The following is a 17523-nucleotide window of genomic DNA, read 5'->3' as shown; positions in this document are numbered from 1 at the left end:
TATGTATCTAACTGACTGTGTTGACTGATAAAAATTACCATTTTGCCTTTTTGTATTTGGATAATATGTATTGTTTTCTATAAGAAATCTAAATAAAATTGTTGATTATAAAAAAAATACAAAATGTCATACAAAATTCAAATGAAACATAAATCATTGAAATTACAAATAGATAGACCCTAAAATTGAAACAAAGCATAAAAAATGCATAAGAAATTAACTTAAACCATTTGAAAGCATTTGATTTGCAATTTGGTTACGCAAAGTACTCATATATTCAACGCCTTCCGAACCCCATTCTATGTTGTCATTTCCTCCACCTTCCGCGTTAGGAGGAACGACATTGTTCTCTTAAAAGCATGCAAATAAGTCATCTTGAATATTATATTTCCTTATAAAATTATGTACTGCGACACAAGCAATGACTATATCTCGTTGAACTGCAAAAGGATAAGGAGCCATTAGTTTTAAGATTGGAAATCTTGCCTTCAATACACCATAAGCATGCTCTATAACATTTCTGAGTTGTGCATGAGCATGATTGAATCTTTCTTCCTTAGTTAACGCCCTTCGTCGTCGAAAATCGGCTAACCAATACCTTGTATTGCGATATGGAGTCATAAATCCATGAGTGTTGGTATATGCAGCGTCACAAAGGTAATATTTATCTGTAAAGGTGAGTGTGACGCCTATTATATAAACAATATAGATAATAATAAAAGATATAGAAAGATTATAAACCTGGTGGAGGAAATGGAAATCCAGAAGTCGGATTAAATGCAAATTCTTTCAAAACTCGTGAATCATGTGCTATGCCCTCCCATCCAGCCCATACAAAGGTGAATATCATATCAAAATCACAAATTCCCAATACATTTAGATAACACTCACCTTTTCCTCTTCCCCTATAACGAGTTTGTTGATCAGCCGGCACAACTGCATGTACAAGAGTACCATCTAACGCACCTATTGCTCCGGGAAATATAGCTTTTAGCCTTCTATGGCGTTCCGAGGTATTTTCAGTTGCACTAGAAGTTGTTGGCACTATAATTTCTTTTGCAAAAGAGATCATTGCAATCCGGACCTCATGAAAACATTTATGAATTGTTTGTGTGGAGTGTTGAAATCTTCTTTTAACCACTCGAAAGCGTTGATTATGCCCTATAACATGTAAAAATATAGCTATCTTCTCTTCAATTCTTATTGTCATACTAGCTTGCAACCAAATTTTTTGAGTAAAATGATTGCATAGTAGTACAAATGCCTCGCGTGAAAGACGCATCATATCGTGACATTGTGTAGAAGTTCCGTATAGCAATTCTTGTGTATATTCATGTCTGCTTAATTTTGAATCATTATCTTTTATTCTTTCAATTATCTCTGCCTTCGTCAAGCCGACATCAACCAATACCACGATAGTAAAAAGAAAGCTAAAATTTCACCATCCGAATCCATATGTAACCTGTGAATTATAAATTGAATCAACCAATACCACGATAGTAAAAAGAAAGCTAAAATTTCACCATCCGAATCCATATGTAACCTGTGAATTATAAATTGAAAACATTTAATTCCACAATATAAAATTTAAAAATTATCCAAATCATAACATAACATTAACTCATAACATAAAATTCAAAGTCATCCAAAAGATTGTAAACGCCATAAAAAAACATCCCAAAAAGATAATGAAAGTGCACATCTAAAAGTAAACTAAAACTAAACTAAAAGTCAATCAAAAAAATCCAATTTTCTTTCCCGCATTCTTCACCCACATCTCACAACTCGAAGGCTTAAGGCGTAACCAAAGCTTTCTAACATCAACACTTTCAGTGAAAAGCAAAAGAGCCGCTTGATATTTTGGATCAAACTCTTCCCACTCTAGTTTATCCAACTTTTCCATACATGGATCCAAATCATTGTCAATATTATTTTTTTCCACCAATGATTTTGCAACTTTGATTATTTCTTTCCCAACTTCTCTTAAGTCTTCATCGAGTGTGTTTACAGGAACATCCTTCTCATTTTGTTTTCCTCTCTTGTTTTTTGCCCGACCACGTGATTCTTCACTTGCGGGAGGGGGCTCTGTTGAGGCCGGAGTTTCCAACTGAGTGCACTCAACATTATCAAAATCATGCTCATTAAATACTTCGGCTGGTGAGGTAGTGTAGAAGATGGACCCCAACTATGAAAACCAGTGGAGGTTGACCCGTCAAACAACTGAGTGCAAAGATGTGGATAAAGTAGTGGTGCATATCTCAATTTCTCTACATACTTGTTCGACTGTTTAAAAATAAAAAATAAAAGGCATTATCAAACTAATTAAGGAAAATAATAAAATTTAATTTTTTACAATTAAAAGTATTAAAACTTTCATCTCTGCTTGCCATTCTTCTTCGGTCATATCAAAAGTGTTTGTGGCAGAATTATAAACATTTCCCGTTTTGTTCTTAAGTTTCACCCAAGCCACGTACTTTGATTTTAAATAGTCATATCGGTTCTTCATTTGCTTTTGATCGACTATAAAATTGTGTTCGGTTTTGAGTTTCTCCGCTACTACCTTCCATGAGTTTGCTTTCAAACTACCACCTTCCCGACCATTACTAGCAATTTCATGTATACATGCATCGAGGAAAGTTTTGTCAACACAATCTTGCTTCCAAACTACTCTAGGCCTCTTTTGGGACATTTCTACTAAATATTAATGTTATAAAAAAAACTTCACCATACAAGTTCAACAAAATAGATTTATCATACAACTTTATAATTCCAACATATAAGGTTCAACATAAAAATTTTGATTTCGAAATATATATACTTTAGAAAAATATTTGATTTAAGCATTGATCATATAAACATATAATATATCTCTATTTCTATTTCTCTTAAACCTAGTTATGGTTGTCATCTTTTTTTTTTTTTTTTACTTTACAGAATCACAAGAACCACATGGAGTAGTTGTAAGGTAGCTTTCATGATATGAATGTAAAATGACATATTATGGTGGAAACAACACATCATGCACCCTAAGAAGTCTTTTCCATTCAATCTAATTTATTAGCTACAACATGCACCCTTGAGTGTACTGTTGTTTTAAAAATTCAAAGTTCCATGTTCCTGTATCTAAATTGCAAACAACATAAAAACCAAATGCATGCACCGAGTTCAACAAATGATGTATAATTAATTCTCAATTTCTAAACAAGGATAATCGGATATGATATTATAAAGCTATATATCAAATAACATATAATTGCAATAATTTTATGCATATTATCTAATTTCCAGCAACAAATATCATTTGATTTCAAGAAACAAATACAAAAAGGAGTTTGTTTTTGCTTCCAGTTTAGCAAAAACTGCATTTGATTTATATCATACATATCAAATAACATATAATTGTAGCAATACTATGCATCTTATCTGATTTTCTAATTTTCAGCAACAAATATCATTTGTTTTCAAGAAAAAAATACCATATGTTTTCATTTTTGCTTCCAATTCAGAAAAAAATAACATTTGATTTCATATCCTACATATCAAAGAACATGTAATTACAGCAATACTATGTATATTATCCGATTTCTAGAAACAAATATCAGTAGGTTTCGTTTGCATCCAATCCAGAAAAACAAACAAAAAACAAACAAAAAAAACTGTTGAAGACCTTACCTTCTTCTAATGCAGTGGGTGGAAGTCGACTGGAGATGGTGATCAACCGGCAGAGGTGGTCGACTGGTAGAGAGTAGAGGCGACGACACTTGTGTGATTCTCCTTCGCGATAGCTAATGAAAAACCGATAGAAAAGTGTTGGAGTATTGTGTAGCAGCGTAGGGTTTAGAAACAAGAATAACAAAAAAGACTCAATCAGCTACAATTTTTGGATGGTTGGGTACGAGGCATAATGACCCGGTAAGAGGTTAAAAGTTTTGTAATCAAACGCCCTTACCGGACCGAGTAAGAGATAACCTCTTACTGGACCCAGTAAGAGGTAAAACAAACAAGCCCTAAATCCAAGATACGTAGGGCCTTTTGAGATTCTCGCTAGAATCGGCCATGTAGCTTACAAACTCAATCTACCACGTGAACTCAGTAATGTACATTCTACTTTCCACGTCTCGAACTTGAAAAAGTGTCTGTCCGATGAGACTCTTGTAATCCCACTCGACGAGATCGAGATCAACGAGAGCCTCAACTTCGTGGAAGAACCTGTGGAGATCATGGACCGAGAGGTCAAGCAAACGAAACTAAGTCGTATCCCAATAGTGAAGGTTCGTTGGAACGCCAAGCGAGGACCTAAATTCACTTGGGAGCGCGAGGATTAAATGAAATTGAAATATCCTCATCTTTTTACTTAGTTATTGGTAACTACTTATTTGCTTAAACTCTAATTTCGGGACGAAATTCCCTTTAACGGGGGGATGATGTGACATCTCAAAATTTCTATCTTATAACAATCCCTGTATTCAATCAAAGTCAAACTTACTTCTGCTAATTTTTAGCAATTTTGGAGTCAGTTTGGGTGTTTTAATCATAAATACATCAGATATAATTATAGGAAGTATACTCTAGAGTTAAATGTGCAACACTTAAGTCTCAAAACTCCAAGGGTTTGGAGTTTATGGCCATAAAATGTAGTTTACAGCCGTAAACTCTAGGGTAAAAATATGACACTTAGTCATTTTTACACCCTTTCAAGCCTAGAAACTCATTCTCTCTCAAGTATCATCTGAGTTTTCACTAGATCTTCAACTTTGTAAGTGATTCTTTCCTTGATTAGTTGATATACTTCAATATCTAGTGTTTGTACATGATTTCATCCATGAAATCTCTTCATTTGATAGATCTTCAAGTGTTCTTCATTTCACCAAGAACACCAAGAACACACACTAGTGTTCTTGAGCCTTAAACATCCTTACAAGCTTCTATATTGTAATTACTCTTGTCTTAGCTGTTTTTAGACTTTAATCAACTAGTTTACACCTAGAAAACATCAAGAAAACAAGATCAAAAGGGTGTTTACGGCCAAGGAAATCTCCTTGGGCTGTAAACCCTAATTAAGGGTGCAAATGAACCCTAATCCATTCCAAAGCCTTGGGACCAAGTCTAGAACACTTCTAACATGAGCTAAGGACCTTAAACATTGAAATGGTACAAAATACCATGAGTTTATGGCCGTAAAGTCATGAAGAAATGGTCCTTGGGCCGTAAACCCTAGTTAGCGGTGCAATCTTGCCACCATTCCTTCCTAAGGCTTAGACTTGATCATAAAACACTTCATTGTGACTTGTAAGACCTTATAACACAACTTGGTACTTAATACCATGACCTTACGGCCGTAAACTCATGGGGAAATTACCCCTTGGCCGTAAACTCATGTGGTTATTACTATATGGGCCATAAACTCCGATGAGAGGCCCTACACCCTTATATGCAACCCTATGTGGTTTAACACTTCAGTACAAGTGTTTCCTAGACCTAAGGTTGTTCCATTACATAATTAGTTGTTATAAACACTAATTTTAAGCACATATGTGTCATTTTATGTTAAATAGGATCCGTGTGTGCTCAAGTCTTCACTTGACACTTAGCATGCTTTACCGATCTTACATTCGCATCACTCACTTCAGGTGAGTTCATAACCCTTAACTTATCTTTTAAATGATTTTAAATGCATTTATGGGGGAATACAAGTAGAAAACATGCTAGTTATATAATCAATCACATGTGATTTATAACTGTGTTGCAAACAAGGGTTTCATAAACTTCAAACTGTGTTTCAATACAAACTACTTTTAAATCGTTTTATAAAATGACATCAAGTCATTATTTATTTATTGTTCAAAACTCTTTAAATGTATTACAAAAACACTTTTTAACTTATATATAATGTCAAAATCATGTCTATATATGTATAGTTATATACATAATGTTTAAAGGACCTAGGACTGGTAGCTCGCTTTATTTCCTTTTCCTTGTTTGGATGTGGACTTAGGGTATCGTCCAGTTGTCTGAAGGTCGTCTAAATATTAGATATATATATTATGTACACATATGTAGACATAAAAGTTCTATTCAATCAGTTCAGTACCTTTGGGTAGCAAAGGTATACATCCATCTATTCATATACATAACTTAATAGTAAACTATAATAGGTATAGTTTAGGAGAATACTATCATATACAAGTACTATAACAGATAATACTAGACAGAGAATACTATAACGGAGAATACTATACAAAGGATACTAGACAGAGAATGCTATACATAGAATACTATTACTATGACAAGTATACTGTAACAAGATTAAGAGATAACATAATGTGAGATACTACTTCATGACACATCGACCATTTCGTTATGTCATGATTTGTAACCAGAATCTCCTGGAGTGAGAGCGTGAATTTGCGTATAGATCTATACTGGATTGACTATCCTACACCTTTGCTGTTCGCTACAGTGGGATTTGCAAGTCTACGGGTGCCAAATGTCATTTCTTCCGACGTCTTTCATCGTCATGTTATAGTCCGATTAGTATGGTAACAATCATATCACGTTTTGCCTTAATTAAACCATTGATTTTAAGGTAGTTATTACTTCATTGATTAATACAAATAATATTGCAGTACACATATGCATTTTCCCACTATATTCAAATTGTGATCTTCTCACATAAAGGGTAATATAGAACTATATTTTGGTAATGATAGTCATACTTGGGAAAAGCATTCACTTTTACAAAGGAACAAACATACAATACAGTCGGGTCTTGGTAGAAGACTACTTTTTATACTAGTAGAAAATATAGGATTTTCTAGGAGTTTTCAAACATATACAAACATTTACATCGATCAATTACAAACATTTTCATCAAACTTATACAAACATTGACACTAAATACTTATGAACTCACCAGCTTAAATGCTGATCTACGCTTTCAAAATAACTTGTATTCTCAGTTCACCAGTAGACAGGTACCGATGATCAGGGTTTGAGAAGACGGGGCATCTTGTAGACTCGTCTTATATTTTGATTATTCATTTTTGGTGTCTTATTACTATTAAAGAACACACTTTTATGAAATTATACTATTAATGCAATGGATGATGTTGTTGCTTATTTACTACTTTGCATTGTTATGATACTGTACATGACGTCCTCCTCCCCAGAACGTTTCCGCCATTCTTGGTTTTGGGGTATGACATACAATGACTTGGAATTGCTGATAAATGTTAATTATAGGTTTATAACAACGATTATGACTATAATTAAATTTACACTTAAATAAAATAAGCATAGCTTAACTTATAGAGTAATCTAGTGAAAACCGAGAATTATGCGGGAAGAACTTTGATCTAGGAGCTTCTATTTACCGGCTATCTGATAGCCTAGTGCTTCGCCAAAGGGTTTAGGAATTGAGGAGTAAAGGGGCTAAAGGTTGGAAAGAGATCTAGAGAGAAGTGGAGTGAAGAGATAAAGAACTTGTTTCCCCCTTAGGATGGTTACCTCCCAGAATCATCAGCAAAACAATGTCGAATAACAATTCCCAAGTCGTCTCTCAATATTCTATTAAGGATTTTCCTTAGTACTTGATTCCACACAGTACTATCTTAACCGATTCGTATTTAAACACAAAATGACGCTTTAGTTTCTTTTTATGACCGCTCAATAACCTGCCGACCTAATTCCAATATCACCTTTACTTAAGTGACTTTTCATAAATACTCTTCCTTTTACAAGGATAATAGGATCCACAAAATTAACCATTCTGTGTTTCTTTCGGGTTTCGACCTTTTTTGGACTTCGATAGTTCATACATCATCATTAACGTAAGTATTTAAGAAGATCTAAGAATGGTATCAGATTCAAATACCCCAAGTTATTCTTTGATAACGGGTCTATGAAAATGTCCTACATTGACCAATTCCTTACATACGTGATACCTAGGAAGGTATACTTTTGTCGCTTAGTCGATTCTGACCTATGTTATATCATGATTCTACACAACCATGGACACTTGATATTAAGATCTAAGGTGAGATCATTCCTGTTGGGTCGAATGTATGTAGTGTGGAGTTGAAAGTAATTAGAGTCTGTAAGGTGTCGAAAGCAGTATGATTTTCACACTCTAACTATTTAACAAGTCATTTTAGTTTCGATACTTGAATATCAAGTCCTTGTTATTTTTCTGTGAGTCTGTTGTACCCTATAAATAGGGTAAGTACATAGAGTAGAGTAACGATCGAACTAAGCGTCATTCTTACTTGTACTCTCATTTTATCTTGTACTCATTGAGACTTAATCGAGACAAACAGATCTTATTTAGATCATGTATCCATTTACAACTTTTATTGATTCATACTTGTTCTTAATAAATCTCTAACTCACATTAGTTGGTATCAGAGCAAGATTCACTCAATCGATTGACGTCTTCTCATATCTTTCATTTTTTTAATCGCTCCTTACGATTCAAAATTTTTCGCAAATTGAATCAGGAAATTGGTGTCAATTGATTGTATTGAATTCATTCAGCACTATGTGTGTTAGATCGATTAATTTCCTATCAATCTCTAATTTATTTTCTTCTTAGATCTCTATTTGAATAAAAAATCCTCTTTCTATGAAATCTGTACAACAATGGCGAATTTCAATATGAATACGATGTCTAGTTTCTCTCACTTGCGCAGATCATCAATAAAGATTTTGATGTGGATTCCGGAGTATTATGAGCAATGGGTTGATAGGATGGAGGATTATCTGAATGGAATTGATGAACATCTGATGAGATCCATCAAAATAGGAGAATTTTATCAAGCGATGTTAGTCAATATTGGTACGTCTGCAAGTTCTGATGACATGATCACAAGAGGATCCAAGAGGAAGGAAAACGACAAGAAATGTATGTGTGAATTACATGGTGCTCTTCCACTAGTAGTCTACAATTACGTTCAGGGTTGTAAAACTATAAAGGAAATTTGGGATACACTGAAGGAGAAATATCAAGGAAATGAGAAGACAAAGAAGAGTTCTTTCAAACAATGCTTGCTTGAGTTGGGAGAGCTCAAGCAGAAGGAAACAAAATTCAATCGAATCATACTATGATCGATTGAATGAATTGTTCTTCAAGTGCTCTTGCTTTGAAGTGACACGTTCTTCACTTGAGTTCAATCTCACCTTTCTCATGGTTTAAGAAAGGAATGGAGAAATATTAGTTTGATGATCAAGACACAAGAAAGCTTTGATGGTTACTCTCTTGAAAATCTGTATAATGTCCTGAAAGCATATGAAAGTGAGATTAATGATATTGTTGAAGAAAGTAAACTGAATATGGGAGGACCTTTGGCTTTGGTATCAAAAGTTGGTCCAAAGGAATCTGAAGTCGTATCTGATGAAGAAACCAAGAATGGTGAATATGGTTTCTTGTTTAACTTCGATGATGAACCTGTTCCATACTACTCGAACAACAAAATGAAGAAATTCTTTAAGAAGCCTTTTAATCCAATATTCAAGAATAGTAATGAGATCAAAGGAAACATTTCATCTGTAAAAAGTAAGAATGATGATTTGAAAGTAGAGAATAAGGATGTTAAGGGTTCGTATGAGAAGAAAAAAGAGTTGGAACTGAATGAGACTCAGGTTTGGACTGTAACTACTGCAATGGGTCGAATCATTTGGCTAAGGATTTCATGCTCAAGAAGAAAGAAGAGAAAAAGGAGAGAGTCTAGGATGAGGCTTACTATGCTGAGAAGATTGAGGAGATTCGATGTTGCACAAATGGTGTTTATTTGATTGCTAGAGAAGATGACAAGGAAAAGGGCATATATCAAATTTGGTCTTTTGGATCGGATGAAGATGAGATGCGCCATCCGACTCATGGCGCAATGTATGAAAAACTAGAAGAGGATGAGAAGGATGAAAAAGATGAGATCACTGGAAGGTGTTTCGTGTTGACAGACTCGACTAAATCACCGATGACTGCAAAGGTACATGATCTTCTTAACTCATTTAAAATTCCTTCATCTTCTTATAATGATATTTTGTCTGAGTTTGATAATACGTGTTCTCATCTTAATGACATGTTAATCTCCATGAGTAGTGAAGCAGATAAGTCCAAATCTCAACTATCGCTAGAAATAGACTTGAAGAAAAGAAGGGACTAGAAGAATCTCTTGATCTTAGAATAACAAATTTTTTAGTAGATTGAGACTCACCTAGAGTGGACAATTTGATGCTTATTAAACAAAGAAACATATATTGTAATTCTGCTAAACGTCTGTATGGTAAACTGATAAAATTATATCATTTGGTTGACATATGCGATGAACATCATTGGAAATTGCTTCCTTTTCTTTTGTATAAAAGAGAACAAATTGATGAAACATCATATGACTGTGAAAGTAATATAACATAATATGATAAAATTCCTAATGATTTATGCATATGGTATTGTAAATATAAATGAATATCTGAATGCTGATGATCTTATGAATATTATGAATGAGACCTTAACCAAAAATGAACATGTAAAGATTTTGAACATGATTGGGAAGTCGACACTTGGTTCTCAACAAAATTTTGTTGATATCAAAGATAATTCTAACAATATCAGTGAAATTGAGGCAGAGTAATGTGTCGATTGCTCATGATTGTCTGTCATTAGTGTCAATTCAATGGCTAAAGGCAAAGAATTTAATGATTCAATGTCGAAAGTAAACAATGATGAACCTTCAAAATCCAAAGTCAGTAATTGTCATGATCATGTTGTGGTTAACGACTATATGAGTGATTAGGATGAAGTTTCGAATGAGAAAACAATTCCAAGAGTTATTGCAGATCAATTCTTTGAAGATTCAAATGAGTACACGAAAGTGTTCAAAGACAAAGGAAAACATTATCTTGAATAAAAATAGTGGTTTATCCTACGTTCAAGGATTCAGAAGAAGTTGTCTTTCCAAATCAAGTCGTTGTCACCAAAGGAAATGGTGATAATATGGCTCCTGAATTGAACAAATTGGTAAAGGAACACAATGAGAGTTTGAAGAAAGAAGGATTTTATTCGAATCAAAACACAATCGCAAATGGTTTGAACAACAATTCAAAACTTTTCAACAACAAAATAAACCAAAACATGTTTGGGCTGTAAAAACAGAAAAATCAGCTTTTGATAATAAAAACAAAGAAAAATGTGTTGATTCTTTGCCTAAAGATTTAAAACTAATGGGTTTTCAACATAACAAACAATCCCTCTGTGTGCATGCAACCCTAATTTGTAGGATCTAGGTTTTCTCTAATTGAACATACATGTATTGAACACAAAAGAATAAACCCTAGGAGATACCTACTATTTTTGAAATTCATATTAACAGATAGTAAACATACCTTTGATTGTTATGTAGTAATAATAATTTATATCCAAGAGTTGTTGAAGCTTAAGAGAAAGTGTCACAAGTGTCACACCTCTAATGGCTCACAAACACACTTAGCAAGAGAATGGTATGAGAGAGGAGTCTTGAAAATTCCGTCTCTTATTATGGTTAGGAGTGGCCGAAATCTCAAAGAGGTATAGCCCTTTATATAGTTGTTGGTAGCGTAGAGCCAAAGCTAGGGTTTTAAGGAGGAAACCCTAATTCCTTAGCTTAAGGCCTAAGCAACCCAAGAACCTCATCCAAAAGGCCCTTGGACGAAATTTTTAGGGTATTCCTAGAAGATTTCGTCCAACCTTTTTAGGAAGGTTCTAGAGCCCAATTCCACAACTATCAATAAATTGCCAAACAGCCCCTGCACTTTTAATTAGTTTCTTTAATCCCAAAATTAATTCCAAACTAATTTCTGAATAAATATTAATCAAATAATATGTTTTCTAATTAATGTATTATTTTCATAATACATTAATAAACCATTTATTTCAATTTATTAATCAAATAAATTTATCCTTTTCTCCAAAAGTCATCATGTCTAGTTACTAGTGTGAAGGCAACCCAAAAGGACTTTGCAACTATCAATTTAAGTACATACCAATTATAGTAATGGGCTTAGACACCTAATCTAACAGTCTCCCACTTGGATAAGTCTAATAACTATAGTTTCAAGCATTACTTCAAAATTTGATTAGTAAATTGTAGCTCTCAAAGCTGCTGTCGAACTTTGACCCAGTCCGTTATGTGTCCTTAGATAAGTGATCAAGTATTCCTTCGTTCTACAAGATATCGTATAGACATGATACATGGATTATAACCAATCTCTCTGTCTAAGATTTTTTTTCCCAATTTCTGATTTATGATGACTGAACTCAGACTACTAATTGAACACATCAACTTAGTCTAGGCTTAGCCAAGCGCTTAAGATGTCATCATCAAACTATCAAGGGGCCCACATATATCGTTTTTTCCCGTTAGGGAAAAAGGAACGAATAAACTTCGAATCATATGCTTGCACTATTCACTCATCAAATCATGCACAACAATACGTTTTATAACATCAAGTTACTAATGCATTTACGTATCATCAATGCACAACCGACACGTAAACAACAACTCATATATCTCCGTTTCAAGAATATAAGATATTATCGTCTCAAAATTACTCGTGATAAAATCCATGAAGTAATTATTGGAGTGTGGGTTAATCCAATACTCAAAATCCCCATTTCCAAGTACTAATGAACATTATAGAAAGCCATTGCTATGTCTAATCTCTATAGACAATCTACAATTCAATTCGTGACATTCTTAATTCGCCACTTACTTCCAAAAGTACAAGCGAATGTGGATGTTTGAATAATCCAATTATTCAGGAAGTAAAACATCCGAAGTTACACACAATAATAACCTAATTAACTATGGTCTCAAATCTATTAAATATAAATAAAAATCATATTATTAAATCGCCATACTAATTAGACTTTATTTATTGTATAATGTTTCGAGTAATCAACTAAACACTCGAATTAAACTTCAGTCATACCATGTTATAAAGCATGCATACTATGTTTCTCTATGGTCCTTCCTTTATGAACATATCGATTGCACACTATTCCAATGATGCTCATTTCACAATTTCAAATTCTTGTTACTACTAAATGTGTTAGAACTCAACTTTACATGCAATGGTTATCTATGATGTCGAGGCTTCAAAGTCACAGAGACTGAGCCAATGATATTACGGAACGTTCCACTAGAACTTTGTTACTTAAAACAATTTCATGGTAACAAAGTTTCAAATTCAGGGTACACTCCTTGAACAACTTCCTTGCATTAAAGTTCCTAACTCCATGTAAATTTCAATAACAAACTCCCACTATGGAAATATTACCGTAGTCTTATATGACTATCAATTCTGAACAAGAGCTACCTCCATTCAGAATTATGTCAATATGGCGTGTCCAAAAACTATTCTTTTAACTATCTTACAAGCAACCAATCTTTAGTAAACCTCAGAGTATTCTTGACAGTTGTTTAACAACTTTAGTCACACCATGTTCTAGTCCTTTTTCCCTCTCAATGTCCTAGGCATTTGGAAAACTTAGAACAAGTGAATATTATACATATATGATCAACTCTATATGTGAAGCAGATGGGACTTGATTCATAATGTCTTATACAAAGACATGGTATCTGTTCAATCTCTTGCTATAATATTTACATATATCGAATTTCCTATGTTTAAGCATTTTAACACCATATTCATATATGTCTAAGACTAAGTTTTGTTAAAAGCTTCGATCTAAGCTTTTAGATTTGAAATGAAGTATGAGTGCACTCTCCCTTAAATCTTTCTATAGCTTTGCAACCTGATTCAAAGACTGCATTTTGGAGCATCATGTGAACAGTTGAAATTTTGACACTTGTCTAAAAAGCAGCTACTGTAACAACACATGAAGTGTAACATTTATGATGTCTCATATTATTCTGTATATATTTCCTCCAGAATAAATATGATGAATGATCAGCCACAACAAGATGTAGAACCACAACCACAACCACAACAAGAACTAGAACCACATCCACAGCCACAACCACAACCGAGGAAAAAAAGAATAGCCACAAGACTAATCGACCATAAAGAGCCACAAGAAGTTGATTTCAACAATATTGGTCAGCATATTGGGAAGAAACAAAGTAATTTTGCTAACGAGTGTGGTGTTATTATGAGGTCGATGATTTTTGTTGAATATACGAGTTGGAAGAAAGTGCCAATTGCTCAAAAAGATATGCTATGGTCGACAATTAAGGTTCGTTATCTACATAAGACCTGTTACATGTACTTTCATCTAATCAAGATGTGTTATTAATACTTAGTATCCTTATTCTAAAGCCAAAACAGATATGTTGGAATATTCCGAATGACAACCGTAAAAAAGATGTGCTTAGAACATGCAACAGCCAATGGAGAGCCTTCAAGAAAAGGCTTAAAAAGAAATGTGATAACTAAAGAGATCCACTTGAGACCTACTCGTATTTGGAAAGAAGTACATTACAGAGCTTTAGATAGAGAATATCATCAGATGAGTTCCAAGTGTGTTGGACTTTAATTGCACATAAATATATTACTTATTGTGTTGCATTGTTTTAACTGTGTTAATTAATTTCATTTGCAGGAGATAAGTGAGAAAGCGAGGGCGAGTTCAATGCATAATAAGAATCCTGCCTGTGTAGGACCACTTGGTTACAGGGGCAAGAAAGTTGAGTAGGAACAAGAGATGGCATCTGGTCAATTGACACCCCAATTGTATCAGATAAAAAGCGAGCGTTCACTGCGTTGTGTTATGGGTAGAAGATCTAAAAATGAGTTGGGGTCGAACATAATACCGCCTACCATACAGCCCATAGTGGACAAGCTTGTAAGAAAAATCTTTTAATCATTTATATCTAAGTAATTACTCTCATTGGTTTGTTGTTTTCGTTAACAGATTGATGTCCAGACTCAAATCTCTGAAGGAGATTTGGTGCTCAGTCCAGGAGAGGACTTGTTGACAAAGATAATAGGATCGGAGCACCCAGGCCGTACCAAGGCTGTTGGTCATGATGTTGGATTGAGAAAAGGGATGCAAGGGACTGATAAAAAAAAAGAGGAAAAAACATGAAAATGAAACTATTGATAAACTACAGGCAATGATAGATATGATGGGCTCCCACCTGGCAAAGCTACAAGCACACTTTGACTTACAGCATGGGTCTAGGAACCATGCCCCGGATGATGTAAGCTTAGGGGTTCAACAAAATAATTGTGGATCGACTCCAACATTAGATGCTTTGGATGCGATAAAGGTAAATGCGTGTATTTATTCTCCAGTAACATCTAGAAACAATAAAAACTAAACCTGTTAACCTGTTAGTAGAGAAATTATGTTCATGACTAGGGATGAGAAACAAAACTGAGTACTAATGTTTTTCTAATTATTTTTTTTAGTGATAACATATTTTTTTAACTGATTTAACTAATATTTTTTTCTTGGATGTTAAATATTGCTTGATTCCATATCATCAGAAGTGGTACTGTAATTCTTTGTATATTCTTATAATTGCACAAATTATTATAAATATATATAAAAAGTAAACATTCGTTTGTGAGATATGAACACTGGAGCTAAAAGTGCTACCTAATGTATTTTTTTAATTATATTTTTATCAATGACTATTATGGTTTATTTAACATTTCCACATAAAAAACATTGTTTATCTGTATAATCTGTGTTATAAATTGATAGTCTATAACTATTGTACCATTATTTTTATAAAATGATATTAAAAAATATAAGAGTGTTAAAAGGAACCTGTTGCTTATCTAGAAACCAGGGTCCAAGCCTATTGTGGAAAAAAGGGTAAAAGTCTATTACGGCTCGGTTGTTTGTATGAATCAGTATATATTTTGTTTTCATATGCCCCAGTTATATTGAAGGGAACCGATTCTAATATTCATAGGCAGTTGGGACGGAAAGTGTTGTATGACCCGGTTATATAAATGCAAACCGAGCTCTATCTGTAATAAAAAGACCCAGTTTAGAACCGGGTTCTATTACGGAATCCACATAGGACTCGCCAGCATCAAACCCGGTTGCAAAACCGACTTCTTTAAGCTATTTAACCGTGTCTTTTAACATTTTTTGTAGCGGTGTTAGATGTGCTTTTAAAATTTCGGAATATCATTTTCAAATAAATACAACAATTTATACCCTAGTAATGGAATCTACATCAACGGTAAGTTCTAAAATTTCTTGTTACATTTAGTAAAAAACAAGAGCACGTTTTATGAAATTTAGCCTTTGTTCTTTGGAATTTGGATATGTTCTAGAAATTTCAGAATATGTTTGTTACTTTAAAAAATAATGTTTAGTTTGGAATTTGAAATTTGGAATTTAAATCCTAGATACAAATATTTTGTGCTAAAAATATATATTTTATGCAACATAAATATGATTTAGAACCAAATTGGTTTAGTAGAAATAACGGTCATTTAAATTAAGCTGAAAATTTTCTTATATTCCTATCTATCTATCTATATATATATATATATATATATATATATATATATATATATATATATATATATATATATATATATATATATATATATATATATATAAAAGGTCACACGATTAGCAAGATGTTTTATATAGGGAATGTTCCTCAAAACTAGCTAGTAGCGGGTAGCAGATAAAGAGTAGTGGGTAGCTGGTAGCTTATAGTGTTTTGTTAAACGCTACATGAGATATTTTTTTATATTTGAAGCATCTATAATATATATTAAAACAGAAACATTATGAAATCATCTTAAACAATCAGACCTTTGATTGTGTTACCTTTATAGGTTTTAATCCCTTAGATCAATTTGCTTACCTCACCTTCACTGAGTTAATTTCACACCCCGGTTATTTGGATAAGATACTATAATTAAGAAGAATTTTAATTATGGAAACGATATTGCAATAAATGTCGAATGATACTATAACTAACCTACATCCGTTGAAAAGGGGAATGTATTTAATTACAATATAAACGTATGAAACTTAAATGATACAATACACAAAGAGATAAAAGTACATTACTATTGGTTGCATCTCGACCGATGAAAGTTAAATGCAAGATATAGCAACGTACTTCCATCTTGTTTGTGAAATATAACATCAAACTTTTATTAATAATTCTTATTTTAAAAAATGTTATATTTTTATTTTCTTATTAAATCATTGTATTTTCAAGCGATATATAAAGCTTTTTCTTAATTGAAGAGCTGGAACTTTGAAGGTCCAGGGTCAACCTCTTCATCTTTAAATTAGCCATTTAGTCATCCTCACTTTGTTGTTGATATTTTTCAACCACAAATCCAATATTTGTTCCTGGCCTACAACGTGGGTTGATGGTTTTTGCTCTGTCATCTTCTGAGCCATGCAAACCAGGTTTTGTTTAACCTTGTCATACCCTAAAAACACAGTAAAAACAAACACTTTATAAACAAACACTTTATAAAGTTTACAATCATTCAGAAACTTTCACCTTTTATATGAAGGTCACTATCATAGCTATA

The 17523-nt window shown here is 33.3% G+C and overlaps 1 protein-coding gene across 1 annotated transcript; it reads right to left on the bottom strand.

The window, feature by feature from the left end:
- Nucleotides 1-216: 216 nt before the first annotated feature.
- Nucleotides 217-1072, bottom strand: LOC111879540 (uncharacterized). Its single transcript, XM_023876006.1, has 3 exons — nt 742-1072; nt 409-689; nt 217-348 (listed from the first exon to the last, which is right to left on the bottom strand). Exons 1-3 carry the CDS (start codon nt 1070-1072, stop codon nt 217-219), a joined length of 744 nt encoding a protein of 247 aa, XP_023731774.1.
- Nucleotides 1073-17523: the final 16451 nt, after the last annotated feature.

Source organism: Lactuca sativa, chromosome 7, assembly GCF_002870075.4.
Source record: "Lactuca sativa cultivar Salinas chromosome 7, Lsat_Salinas_v11, whole genome shotgun sequence".
Lineage (NCBI taxonomy): Eukaryota > Viridiplantae > Streptophyta > Magnoliopsida > Asterales > Asteraceae > Lactuca > Lactuca sativa.
This window is presented reverse-complemented; position numbering and strand designations above follow the sequence as displayed.

Bases quoted from the DNA above. Each gene is read 5' to 3' on its own strand.
- LOC111879540 (XM_023876006.1), bottom strand. From the start codon at position 1,072: ATGATCTCTTTTGCAAAAGAAATTATAGTGCCAACAACTTCTAGTGCA. The intron at 690-741 runs GTTTATAATCTT...TTTATATAATAG, and splicing joins ATTTCCATTTCCTCCACCAG to GCGTCACACTCACCTTTACA. The intron at 349-408 runs GTACATAATTTT...TGCTTTTAAGAG, and splicing joins TAGTCATTGCTTGTGTCGCA to AACAATGTCGTTCCTCCTAA.